The following is a 14481-nucleotide window of genomic DNA, read 5'->3' as shown; positions in this document are numbered from 1 at the left end:
TAGCCTTGATTCTTGTTTTTGGGAGTCTGAAACATTCACCTTCCCTCATAAATATCGCAATAAGTAATGGATAAACAAAAAAAAAATATAAAAAAATAATTCCAAATTTTTCTCGTCTTTAGTTTAAACGAAAACGATACCAAACTTGACCTAGTAGTTAAACTAAAGCTCAGACTGAGGCGCAACTGATGGGTTTTTGACCCCTCTCCACCCTCACCAGCAGGGGGTGAGACATTACCTACCGGGCTAAATCGACTCAGTTTGACCCAAGGAACAACTGTGTTTCGTTATTACGCTAAATAATACTGAATGTTTTTTATTAAGTTAAATTGAAATAATTTAAAAATGAAAATGAAAATGTTTATTAATAAAAAAAGATATACTTTAGTTGTTACATCCATATAAAACAGCTATATATATAAGTTTATATTATAGTATATATTATGGTTTAAGTACATATAATATTTAACCCAAATACATATTATGGCACTGTACTAAAATGTTTGGGATTGTACAGGTTCAAACTCAAATTTTTCAATTTCACGAGGTTCTTCTTGTTTGTTACGTACAACTGAATTCTCTTGGTTTTTTCCGACATGATAAATCCATTCTCTGAGATCCATCCGACATCGTGTGGGACTTGCAGCCACACAAACAGTCCAATACCGTTAGTGGTGACATCTACATCGTATACAGGGCCGTCTCCACTCACATTCAAAATTTCATACTGAAATATAATTCAATAATGAGTAAGATTAGTAAAATCCAAAATTGAATTTTAAAATGTATTTTTCGATACAGTAACAAATCAAACATTTGATTGCATGGTGAAAATTCTCTATAATATGCAAAAAAATCCATACAAATAGTTTGAAGTTAGCATTTACATTTTCAGCACACATTTTACAGCGATTTGTTTGTCTAATTCCTGTTTATTAGTTGGTAAATTATTAACAGGCGGAATTGGATGGCGAAAACATAATGGAATAAACCAATTTTCACAGGATAGAAATGATGATAAAAGCTTGTGACATGTAGTGTAGTGGTTAGTGGATTTTTCCACTATGCAAGAGGTCTCGGTTCGATTTCACAACATGGTTGAGATGAAATATTAATTTAGATAGGTGTTTTTACTCTGAAATATTTCACAGTCATTGAACTAGGACCTTCACTTCAGTGTAAGACTGATAATCTTACCTTTATGTAAAAAAATGACCGAGATACGCTGCAATTGGTTGACCAATTTAGTACCCTTAGGAGCAAATAAGAAAACGATAATGATAATGATGACTACAATGTAAATAATCCGCAAAATATACAATATAAGTGAGATATTTACCGTTATATTGGGCACTGAATACCCCTCAATATCTTTCAGCGGTACTGGGAATATATAGTTGTAAGGACTTAGTATTTCAGATTCATTGAAATGATCTCTCAGTGAAAATCTATAATAGACACGTTTGCGCTCTGCAGCTGAAGGTAGTACCAAATTTGATTTAAATTTCTCCGCTGTTAATGATTTAACATCAATTGTTTTCGATGTGCTTTCCACCGGAGTTAAACTGTTCCAATAGAATGTTTCAATAATCATATCTGCATTTACAATCGGCTCAAGGTTATCGTTAATAACATGAACTGTTATTTCATTTGTAGATAAAAGTCTCGGGGATATTAAGATAGGACTGAAAAAATCTTTCCCATAGTAATGTAACATTTTCCAGTACCCCCCAAATTCTGAAATAAATGTTGAAATTAACAATATTGGAAAAATGAATATGGATTTAACTCTAAACAGATTTTTAAAAAATTGACAATGGAGTATAGAAGTATGTCAATTACAGGGCTCATGACTAATTGGCTGGTTATGTGATGAATTTTTATACTATATAGCACATGTGGGGCCGCGGGCTGAATCTGGCCCGTGGGGCATTTTGATCCGGTCTGCGGAAATGTGGAGTTTTGATCATGCCAAAATTCATTCACGAACCTGTGTGTCATTTATTGAAGTGTTTATTTGTTGAATAATTTCAATCCAGAATGCGATTAAGTCTGATTTTTGAGGAAATTAATAAATGCGCCCGGAGCGTTGGAATAATTACAATCAAGAGCGCGTCAGTAAGTGTAATGTTAAATAAAATTTTACTGGACTAGTACTGCAGTTATTTATCAAGAAAATTATTTGAATCCAGAGTGCATCATATGATTTTTTAATTTAGGTTTAATTACTGTGATTTATTTTTATACTAGAGCCTATGCATGTATGGATGGTTATCTTAATATTTTGGCTCACAGCTCAGAAGAAAACTGGTAATTTGGCTCAGACATTCACTTCACATTCACCCTTCTACCTAACTTTATGCTTTTATAATTCCTTAATTTTTAAAATCTATATTGAATGGAAACATCCACATGCAACATTCTAAAAATCACTACCACCATATTTGATGTAAATTCTCTTCTCTTAAAGATCTCTGTCTCCGAGAAATATTTAAATATGGGTTTGATGAATGTTTCCTTTGTTTAATATTAAAGTTGAATAAACTATGTAGACTTTACCTATTCCTGACCATGTTGGTGCCTGCCAAACATCATTGAGTTGCCAATACAAAGCACCCATCGTCTTCCAATCTTCTCTGGACTGTCTGTAGAACTCCGTCTCTGTCTTCATTGCCCAAGCTTGTATAATCTAGACAGACGAGCATTTATATAATACTTAAAAAAATATATACGAATACACACTAAAAACAGACTTTTGTATAAAAGTAAGTATTTAAGCATCATTGCTTTATAGATCTTTTTAAAAAATGTTCTTATAATTTTTTCTGTCAGCAAGTGTGAAGCACTGTTTTCATACTTCTTGCCTATCTCATAATTCTGAATATATTTTTACATTTACTGCGCACAGTTTTGTTGTGATTTGATCAAAACCTTGATGTATTCATTAAATGTTTCTGTTACTCTTCAAATACTTTTTCTTTCTAATAAAATGGTTTAGAAAATACTTAAATCTCAAGACCTACCTGACTGTAATACTGGAAATATTTGAAATAATCTGGATTGGTCGAATCAAGCTCTCCAAACTGTTTTATTATTTGATTTTCAATACTTTTGTAGCCATTGAATGTGCTGTGTTCTCTGTGATTCATGAATGTACTGTTCAATTGCAGATTGTTTAAATCATCGGTTGCTGATGCCAATGTTTCGTAAGATGGGATCGACTGGAAGCCGTATTCTGAACAGAATCGAGAATTGGGATACGTGTCCATAGACCATAAGTCTTGAATGTAGTTATAGTAATGAGTATCTCCGTAGCGAGAGTCAGAGGGATTACTGGCTACGAACCCTTCCGATTCCGACTGTAAACCATTACTCGGGCTGGAGACAACATATGTTCTGGTTGGATCGACACTATTAACAATAGGTCTGATAGTGTCGACGTACAGGCTAATGTATTCACTCTTGTAGTGATCAAACATGGTGCCTGTGCCGTACCAGTTGTCTCGAAGTGCTGCTTCATTTTCGTTGTTCCCAGCCCATATTGCTATACTAGGATGATGCTGAAGTCGCTTTATTACTTGCTCCACTTCTTTAGAAACCGAACTAGATGACACATAAAGATTTGCTTAGGTAATTTTTTGGACAGTATTTTTTTGACAAGTGCCTTTTACAATATAAAAAATAAAAATATAATGAGTTCAGTTAGATATATAAACATAAAAAACAACATTAAAACATGGGTATAAAAAAAAAATTAACATGAAAACTAATATTCCTTCATAAGGTAGACTCGCGCATTATTTTTGAAAGAATATACTATGCTAAAATGTTTATTTTATGCTCTTGGTGATCCATTCCTAAATTATGCATAACTTTTTTTTTTCACAAACAATGGAAAGAAAGTCTGTTAATCGAAACTAAGAGTGATTTTAATGCTGGCAACAACAAATGTGGCAGTGGTTTGTTTTGTTTGGTTATGACTAGGTTAAGCCAGATTTGGCACAGTAATTATTGTTCAAAAAACTGAGCAAGAACTTGGGCAAGATCTTGTACCATTTTATGCCCAATGTAAAACGTCTTTAAGACATTCTTTTTCATTACTATTGTTTTTGAAATGTTTCCAGAAGAACACCAACGCTCTCAATTTTTTTAAACTTTTTATTGACAGATTGTAATAGTGGTGGGAAATCATTCAATCAATCACCACACACACTAATATGTAGTTCACAATTAAGCACTAAAAACGTGTAATATTCAGCGCTACTTAACGGGTGTTTTACTAACTAAAATTGTATTGTGTAAAGTTAGCTTCAGGGTGTAGTTAGTAAATGTACTATGTGAATTTATTGTAACATGTTAATCGTGTTAATCATTGATAAAAAACATGTTAATCGTGTTAATCATTGATACTACCTAAACATAAAAGTATCGTTTGACAATTGAAATTTAATGTCAAAATATTATGTTTGTGTTTCTGCAATTACGTGACAATATGATTTCATTACTAATTTATTTTGATTAATTGATTTTTCAACTTTACGGTGTACTTTGTCCTAATTTACAGTGTAACAGCAAAACTAGCTGTCAAATCGCCTTCTCCAATTCACCAATTCACCATGATAATATTATTATTTATCATCACACAAAGCAAAATGATAAGATTGGTACTGTGCATCTACACCTTTAGGCATAGAATTAAGAATAGTCCAGAAAACGCATACGCACATCAAACAGAAGGGGACTCAACTACTCATAAATGGATAAGTTTACGTTTTGCCCAATTAGTTTCTTTGTAGACATCGCTCAATACGCAACACCTGATTTGAATTCAACTATGCCGTGTTGTGTCCTTTTAAAGTGTAGAGATACTGCTAGGATCTTAAAGAAACAGGGTGGCATCACATTTCTTGTGTAATTAACAAACGAATGTTTAAGTAGCAAATGAATTACTTAAAAATTTAATTATTTTTCTATCTGTCAGATTGTCGAAGAAACAAAATGGAAATTTCGTTAGTGTTGCCAGGGTAGATTTTTTTTTTACCCGACTTTGCTCATTTAATAAAAGAACTAATGAAAATTAGACCTCAGATTAAACAACGCCGTGGGAGACATTTGAACGACATTATCTTTAAAACATCAAATATTATTTAGCATGATATAAAAATATCCATTTTGTGTCAAATAAAATTTGTTTTATATTTTAAGTTCAAAGTTCATAAATTCAATTACTCTTATTAAATGACCCTTTATTTATCTAATATGTTGTGTCAATCAATGTTTCCGCGTGCACAATAAAATTTTAGAGAAATTAACAGATTGCTTTTTTTTACCTTACATTTGTGTTATGATTTTTTTTTTTTTCCCATCAAGCAACATTACCCGGCGACTTAACGTATGCGCGCGGCGAAAGTGTGTCTAAGTGGGGGAATTATTGGACACAGTCCGGTATATTCAAATATGATTCTACGCTCCTTCTGGACTATTCTTAATTCTATGCCTTTAGGCTATTTTCATATGCCACAATCGTGACATGAGCGAGTGCACGATGATAACAAACTGTGTTAAAACATGTTTGTAGTGTCCGCAAAAAAGTTTGCGCAATGCTCATTTAAAAACACTGTGTGCACTACACACGGTGTGGTCTCATCTCTAATCTTGGCAAAGAGTGGGCCAATTCCCACAGAAATGTGAAATATCCAAAGATTTTTTTGAATGTAACTGTTTTGGCTTATTTGAATGATTTTTGCCAATTTGCATTACCTGAGGAATTTATTGTTGGCTGGGTACATACTGCAAGCAAACATCATGTCTTGCCATACCAAGATTCCTAGTTCATCACACTTCTCATAGAAGTAATCTGATTCATAAACTCCTCCTCCCCATACACGTAACATGTTCATATGGATATTTTTAGCAGATTCTAGAAGGTTGTCCACTAAAACAAACATTTGATGGAATAAAAATATCGGTTTACTCTTTTGAATAAAAATATTACATACACTTTAAATATGATAGAAACAGAGCTGAAGCTGGAAAAATAATATTCTCACCTAATTCTTTTTCGTAACCCAATTCTGGAAGAATTTTCCCAGGAATCCAGTTTGAACCTTTCATAAAAATAGGATATCCATTGACTTTAAAGTAAAATGTCAGCCCATTATCTATAAAAAAAAACAAATCATATGCACAGAGAAACAAAATTAGAGAAGTTAAGAAATATGTACGTAATACATAATTATGAAACTAGAGATAAAAAATATAACATTACCAATTTGGAGAAAAACTGTCTCAAAACTTTTCGTGGGTTTATAACTGTACAATGAGTTACCAGAAGAAATAAAAGAAATGGAAAGTCTTCAAATATTTCAAATCAATTTTTTTTTCAAGTTCTTGATAAATTTCGATATTAAAGGCCAAGGTGCGAACTAGATGGCCGCCGACGCTAGGTATTTTATTATTATAATTATAGTGGCATAATTTGGGAAAATTACCTCAAGAACGTTATACAATAAAAAAATATATTAGCATGTCTCGCAGCTACAGAGCGCATGGACGATTCTAGTTCCTCATTTCCAATTAAGATATATTTCAATTATAACAAATAGGAGCTAGATTACAGTACGTCTTGCAGCTACAGAGCACATGGACGATAATAAATCTAGCACCCATTGACATCATGTTTTAATTTGACAATGAAGTTTAGTGTTTGGATGATACTAAAAAAAATAAAAAACTTATTTAAAAAAATAAAAGTTAGATCAACAAGTCTTGCAGCTACTGAGCTAATGTTTTTCTATACCCCATAGATAACATATTGAAGCTAGATTACCAATGAAGGAAAGGAATTCTAGCAACTTAAAATTATATCAATAAATTTACAAAAAATAAACATTGAGCATATTAGATAGTTTATGTACTTACACAGTCCCACATCCCGTCTTATATTTAAAAAAAATTACAATTCAAACCGACGTGCTCTCAGCTCTATTTTGTCTCTGAACTGGCAAATACATTAATATATTGGTTTTATTTATTAAAGACGCCGTGCACGAATACCCTAATGTACATTTGTATAGAAACAAGCAGCTACAGCTTTTCAAAATATTCCCAAAGTTCGATGGAATTAGAGAAAAATAAATTATCTTGAAGTGGTTTTAATGCATTTAGAGTTTTGACTTATATGATCTGGGATTATGAAAGGATTTTTTCATAAAATGTCTGTAACAGGTGCACAAAGCGTGACAAGGCATTTTCGCAAGTTTTTATCTAAGTTTATGCATTTACTTCCAAAGGGATTTTGAAAATTTCAATTTGAGATTTCAGATGTATTTCAAATTCTTATTAGAAATTGAAGTATATCGATACTACTGCTGAAGTAACATAATTAGGCACTCACCTAAAGGTTCTTGGATAAGTTCCAAAGTTCTAAAACCAACACGCACACTCTTGTGGAAGTATTCATCCACAAATTGAGTACTTTGGAATGTGACCTTTACGTTATATAGAGTTTGTTCACCAAAACCATTTGGCCACCATCTTTTAATTTGTGCCTGTAAAACAAAAAAGTCCATAAAAGTTTCTCTATGTTTTTATAGTTTTAGTATTTTGGCGTGGATAGCGAGCAATGTCAACAGAAAGAAAGAAGAGATGGAAAAGAGAAAGAGTTCTTTTTTATTTTTTATTTTCTCCTTTCATAAATGTATATAATATTCTTCTTAACGACCACTTGGGAGAAAGCTTCCCTATCATGAGCAGTGCGAAACGGTTCTTCCACAGTTCTAATACTGGTCCATTTTTGGATGTTTCGAAGCCAGGAAAGCTGTTTTCTTCTGAACCTTCTAAGTCCCTCGATTTTTCCCTTAGTGACAAGCTGAAGTATGGCATATTTATCACCTCTCAACACATGGCCAAAATATGAAATCTTGCGGAGCTTAATGATGGTGAATAGTTTATTCGTATTGACTCTACGTAATACTTCATTGTAAATTATCACATTAGTCCAAGATATTCTTAACATTCTAGGATGGATCCACATTTCAAATGTTTCAAGGCGGTTTATAATATTAACTGGAAGAGTCCACGCGTCTACACTGTAAGACATACCGTACATAACATTTGGCCATCCGTTGTCTCAGCTTTAGGTTTATATTATCATCACAAAGAAGATTTTTCATTTTGTTAAAAGCTGTATATGTAATAATATATAAGGGGCAATAAAGACAATATAAAGGACAGTTTTGCATAAATGTACTTGGCAGTTTTATTGAAATTTTCAGATTTGATACTTACATCATTTACACGAATATTCAACAATTTTTCAAGGTGTCTCGTCTTTAATACATTATCTTTTACAAAGTCATACACTGTGATTTTAACATCATTGTCTACCGTGATCATAGCTTCCAAATGCCCTTCGAGATCGGTAATTCCATTGGAGACATCTAAATAGATTTTTAAAGTTAAGTCCCAAATTCCTTCACTTTCCAAATGCTTCGTAACAGTGACTATATCTCTTATAACTGCACTGTTGTACGCTTCAATGTCGACAGGTTTCCTGTAAAAAAATAATATCAAATAAGAATAACAAGAATATTCTGAGACTTGTTGAAAGTTGACTTGTGAGTTGCTAAACTTAATAAAAATTGGTAGTAATTACAATTTTCACTGTTTTACTCTTTTTTGAGAAAAAGTATTTTGATGAATCTTTCGCAAAGATGAAATTGATCAAACACTTTTCATAATCAAACGATTATTCTAATAATTTCATTGTGGAGATTGAGCAATTCATCCATTGGTCCATTTGCATTCAATTCAATTTATTACTCCTGAAACTGCTACTCTCATTCTAATGAACTCATTCGGTGTGAAGTTAGGGCGATTTCAATAGATTACTATTTTTATTAGCCCAGTACAACTACCAATTCATTTGGATAATATAATGATTGAATGCATTCTATTATTTTAATTCAAACTATATTAAATATTGTACGGCAAGATAGGCATGTGTGAAATTCCATACTCTTTATTGTAGTATTAGTATTATTTAAAAAATTAATATGTTGATTTACCAAATACCCACTGAGGGTAAAGCGGGTCCCCAGTCCCAAGAGAAGGAAGCTTGCATCTTGCGGAGCTGGTTGGCGTGGCATTCTCCGTTATAATACTCGGGAACACAATCTGGAGGTATCATTTCCTTTGCAGATAGAGAAGCAGCGGCTTCTACAGGCGAGTCAAACTCCACCATCACCTCATTATCACCAACCTGTTGTAAAAAATATTATTGAATGATGGTTTTGGGTCTCGAGAGGTTATACACTCAAGCAGGGATGCTACAAACCTTAAGATATTCTTTGATGTTGTAACTATATCTCACAAACATATTATCCGTCATGGCCACTGGTCGACCGTTGATAGAAATAAGCGCAATGGTATCAAGACCGTGGAAGACTATCTCAACGATTTGTTTTTCCAAAATGGCGCTTGTAACTAAAAAAAAACAGCGTTTTAGATATCATTAAAAACGGTGGTATTTCATGCTAAAGGTAATTTTTTTTAATGCAGACATTTTGAAGTTGATGTCTACGTTTGAAAAGTATCTGGCCTCCTAGTTCCTTATATCATTAGGTTTGCTAGTATCACAGTATAAGTTTGTATGTAAATTAGTGTTAGTATAACTCAACAATATTTCTTAGCGTGGTTTTTGCTAGTGTATACTTTGAAAGTTTGAAAGAGTACATAAGGTTATAAATAAGGAAATAATAAGGTTATAAATAGGAGGCATCAGAAAACTGATCAGATTTGACTTGGAAAGTCCTGTATCGCAAAAGACATAAAATGGTTGAAATCTTGTATGCAAATGGTGAATTTTAAAACATATTCTGATTTCCATCCAATTTTTCACTCAAATTCTGTACTAACATACAAATACTATATAAAATATGGATAAAGGCCACTTTAACATATAATCAAGATATTTTTTTAATAAAATTTTACGCAAGTGTCCCTAGTGTGTGCGTATGCATATTTATTGTGCATGATTTATTCATATAAAAAAACAATAACGCATACCACAAGGTGGACAAACGTAAATAAAAAATATAGACCGTAAAGTTTGTATGCACATATATGTATTTTGTTACTCATATTTTGACTTCCGGCTTAAATTACAGAACATTGAAACTCACTAAAACTACCTTGGATGAATAATTTCAAATAGTATATAAGAAGCTAAACGAATGGTAGCTTGATAATTCTAAAACATTTCATAACTTTGTTTATTGAATATGAATTCTTTTAAAATACATTTTGTTCGCTAGTTAAGCCTACATCGAGACAGGTATTTCACTATTTTTATTACAACAGATCATTTTTTGTTGTCTTCAACTAATTGGATTGGTAGGTTGCTAATCTGTGGCTATGTTGATTACAGACCATTAAGGATTCAGGATTTTTTAATGCTCATTATCTGATGATTTCATATTTGACTACTTAGTTACATTTTTTACATTTTATATCCATTTTTTCCTTTGCCATCTCAAATATGGTGATGAAGAAAGATGATCCGGTTTAAAATAATTAATTAAATTATAAGAAAAAGCTTACCAGCAAAAATTCTTTTATACTGCCACACTGTTTTAGACACCCATCTTGTCTTGACATCATTAAATTCAAAGTAAACATCGTCGATGATTTCAGCTTTCATCAAATCTGAATATATGCCTCCTGGCACCGTTGCTTCAGTTTTAAAAGCTATGTAAAAAAGGGTAATTTGAGGTTTATAAAAACATATAAGAGGCCTAATTGCGATAGTAAACTATAACACAGCACATTCAGGCTTGAAAGAATAACATTTTAATATTGCGAGGAATCCAACCCAGATTATTTTATGGGAATTTACTTCTTTATTAAAAAATAAACAAGTCCTAAAATGCTTAATAAAACAAGTCTATGAATTGCGTACATTGCCAGTGACAACATAAGGACTAGAAACTATGTCTGTGACACATAAAAAAAGCCAGAAATCAAAATTCACGCAACGATCCATGGAAAGACAGATGCTCGGTGTATGTTTAGAGATTAGACGTACAGAATAAGAAATAAGGTGCCAAACCGGAGTATTGTATATCATGGATTATACAGCAAAATTAAAATGGCAGTAGGTAGGGCACTTGGCGAGGCAAAATGGTGGTAGGTGGACACCCAGAATAATAAAGTGGAGACCATGGGCAAAAGAGGTGTTGGAAGGCCACAAAAAAGATAGGTCGATGACGTTGCCTCGATAGCTGATGGATGATAAAAACGGGTGATAGGAAGGAGTGGAGACGTGAGGTCTTTATTCAGCAGTAGATAATAAGACAGAAGAAGAAGATTAAAAAATATTTTTTGAAGCACTGTAATTTTGTGATCTTTCAATTAAAATATTTTTTACTACACAACTTAGATACATGGTGTAATGGCTAAGACACTTTACACATGGAAGAGAGAACACAAAAATAAAATGTGATTTTTCATAAGCCTGGGTGTTCTGTGCTGTAATTGGGCCTCCTGGCTTGTTAATAATAATAACAAATAAATAAATAAAAATTAATTAATGAGATTGTTAATGAAATTTCAAACAGTTTCGGAATATCTCCTTTTACACATTTTATCTGGGAAAGTAAGCTTAAAATATATTGATTTAAACATTATTAAATCTCACGTGTAACAGAAAGAAAAGTTTGATAATAAGTAATCACGATTTAAATATTAGGAAAAAAATTGTGACGTGAAAAATAAAATTGAAATGAATGAATAAAGTTTCAATTTCAAATGAGAATTAAACAAATACAAAAATACTTACTATTGTTTTCATTCTGAACAGTCCATCCTCCCCCATATTGATTGTCTGAATTTAAACTTAAAATGTAATTATTGGAAGGTTCGGCACAACATTTTGCAAAAGGGCTCACAAAAAAGGCTATCATCAATAAAATAAAAGCAAGCATGGTGGCTTTTATGTTTCAACTGAAACTATTTGCACATTCACATATAAACGTTTAATTTTAGGGAGAAACCTTTCAAGTGAACTGCGCGAGGAACAGATTAACTAGTGAATTTTTCCACTCGAAAAAATAAAACACTATCATGGCTCAATGAAAAGTCGTATCTCAAGTATTTTGGATTATTTAGATATTTATCAATAAGTAATGTTCATTGCATGTACTTATTTACATATCCACATTTGTTTGATAGGGACTAAGTATTCGTATGTTCTTATCGGAATCGAATCTTTCACCGATAAATTGTAATACTTATTTCGTACGTGCTTTGGCCGTTTCGTACACTTCAACATTATTTATTGTTCGTAGTTCATAATACAGGCATAAGTTAATGTTACGTTATTTTTCAATCAGTCTTGTTAAGGTCTCAAAGGTCGTTTCAATATACGGATGTAAATAAAATCATTCGTGACAAATTTCAAAAATAAAGATCAGTCAAGCGCAAAACGACGGAATCTGAAAACGCTGAAAACTTATTCTTTTGACAGTTTAGAACAGCTGTTTTGTTTGACAGATACCGGCCGGTGAATTTTACAAAACAAAATAACGTTACCTACTGGTTACAGTAATATTATGGGAAGTCGTAAATATGCAGAATATGTACATATTAACTTATTTATTTTAATAAATATTTACGATTTTAAAAATAAATATCGAAATAAATCAATAGTCTAAGTACCTACTTATGCGGGTTACGTCTTTATTATATTATTTTTTATGTAGGTACCTACATGCAATCCTAAAATATTGTAGATTATCCAATGAAATAAGTAGATGTGCTGTATATGCACGAAATTTAATAGTAACGATTAAAATTTGTATTCCAGTAAAATGACTAATAGTGCAGAATCAATTCTACCACGTAAAACAAAAAAAAACATATTTAATTTTCAGAGAACAGTGTAGAAACTCTCTTAAAACCCATCCACAATTTCTGTTTCTTCTCTAACTCATATAGTGTACATGCGGCTCGACTGTGGAATCATCTGCCATCCACCATCAAAGATGTTACTACATTATCTCTGTTTAAATCACGTCTGAAGAAACATTTCCTTTCTCTTCCTTAATCTCTCCTCCTTTCCTTTTCCCTCTTTTTTCCCTTTTCCCATTGAGAAATAGTTTTGATTTAAGGCAATTTATAAACAAATACGTTTATTTATATTTTTATATATCTTTAGTTTTTGAATCTTTTTTTTCTATTGAATATGTTCTGTAACTTGAATTATACAAATAAAACTTTTATTTTATTGGTTGGTTGGAAGAAATTGCCATTTGGCAATAAGCCCGCCAATGTACAAATAACATTATGTACAAAAGTAAAATAAAAAATAAAAATAGAAATAACTAATGTGTATTTAAATTAATAAAATAAAATAAAAAGTTGTTTAAAAAATTTGAACTAAAATATGTCCTCATGGCGGTCTTAGCATTCGCAGCCACTGCTGGAACAGAGGTTAATGGATCCACTCTGCAGTGGCTTGGAGAAGCATGTTGTGAAATGACCCTGACTCTTGGCGAAGTAGGGCAGCGAAAGATATTAACCGTCCAGCTATAAACATTTTGGAGGCAGTTCAAATGATTACTGATATTTATTTGACAATTGTAGTCTGCATTACTTTACGGGTTGTTTATCTCATCACATAACGCAGATTGTAATTATTAAGTTGATGAATAGGAATTAGATAGCTGCTAAACTGCCGATATGTACAGAAAAATAGGTCCATATTATCCTCAGAAGCCGTATTCAGCAAGCAAATTGCCCTATTAATGAGTGAATTCTGACTTGCATTTGTACGGCTTCTGGGTGCATAAAACAGTGCATGAGATCTCGCTATAGTATAATTACTGGGAACATACAAACTAATTTCTTTCAGTATACATATTTGAATTATATATGCATCCAGAAATCAGCTTACAGAAATGTTTCCCAATAAAAATTTGATGACGAGATTCGAGGGTGATATATGCATTGTTATAGATGACCCTTAATTTATTCCACATTGCTTGTGTATAATTGTTCTACAGTTCCACTTTATACAACATGGAGGTTAAATATGATTTTATTCATTGCACGGAAAGAAGTGTCTTGCTAGCACAGAGGCCTCGATGTTGATGGCTCTTCTCTGTCTTTCTATGTCGTGGTCATCTTTACCATCATCAGTCAGTATGTGCCCTAAATACTTGACTTTTGAAGTTACCATTAAAATGTCATTAACCAGAAATGTAGATGTTGATGGGTGTACGAATTCAGAAAATGATTGTGTGTGTTTAAATATAAGTACTTATTTTTTTGTGTTGTACATACGTATATACGTGGTTGTACCCATCTAACTTCATACGGGGAATGCTTGGCTACAATAGTTTGGAGAAAAGAAGAAATGCGTACTTGCTTATGTATTTTTTTAGATTAATCCGTGGTATTACGATTAACATTGGTGTAATG

At 32.3% G+C, this 14481-nt stretch overlaps 1 protein-coding gene across 1 annotated transcript; it reads right to left on the bottom strand.

The window, feature by feature from the left end:
- Positions 1 to 346: 346 nt before the first annotated feature.
- Positions 347 to 12524, bottom strand: beta-Man (beta-mannosidase). Its single transcript, XM_088242950.1, has 12 exons — positions 11840 to 12524; positions 10603 to 10749; positions 9338 to 9486; positions 9069 to 9262; positions 8290 to 8554; positions 7397 to 7550; positions 6051 to 6161; positions 5761 to 5935; positions 3024 to 3603; positions 2560 to 2689; positions 1340 to 1737; positions 347 to 727 (listed from the first exon to the last, which is right to left on the bottom strand). Exons 1-12 carry the CDS (start codon positions 11982 to 11984, stop codon positions 482 to 484), a joined length of 2694 nt encoding a protein of 897 aa, XP_088099076.1. The 5' UTR covers positions 11985 to 12524; the 3' UTR covers positions 347 to 481.
- Positions 12525 to 14481: the final 1957 nt, after the last annotated feature.

Source organism: Micrasema longulum, unplaced genomic scaffold (genome assembly GCF_059751315.1).
Source record: "Micrasema longulum isolate JH-2025_06_02 unplaced genomic scaffold, ASM5975131v1 h1tg000178l, whole genome shotgun sequence".
NCBI lineage: Eukaryota > Metazoa > Arthropoda > Insecta > Trichoptera > Brachycentridae > Micrasema > Micrasema longulum.
Note: the sequence above shows the minus strand (reverse complement) of the source record. Positions and strands in the feature narration are given on the sequence as shown.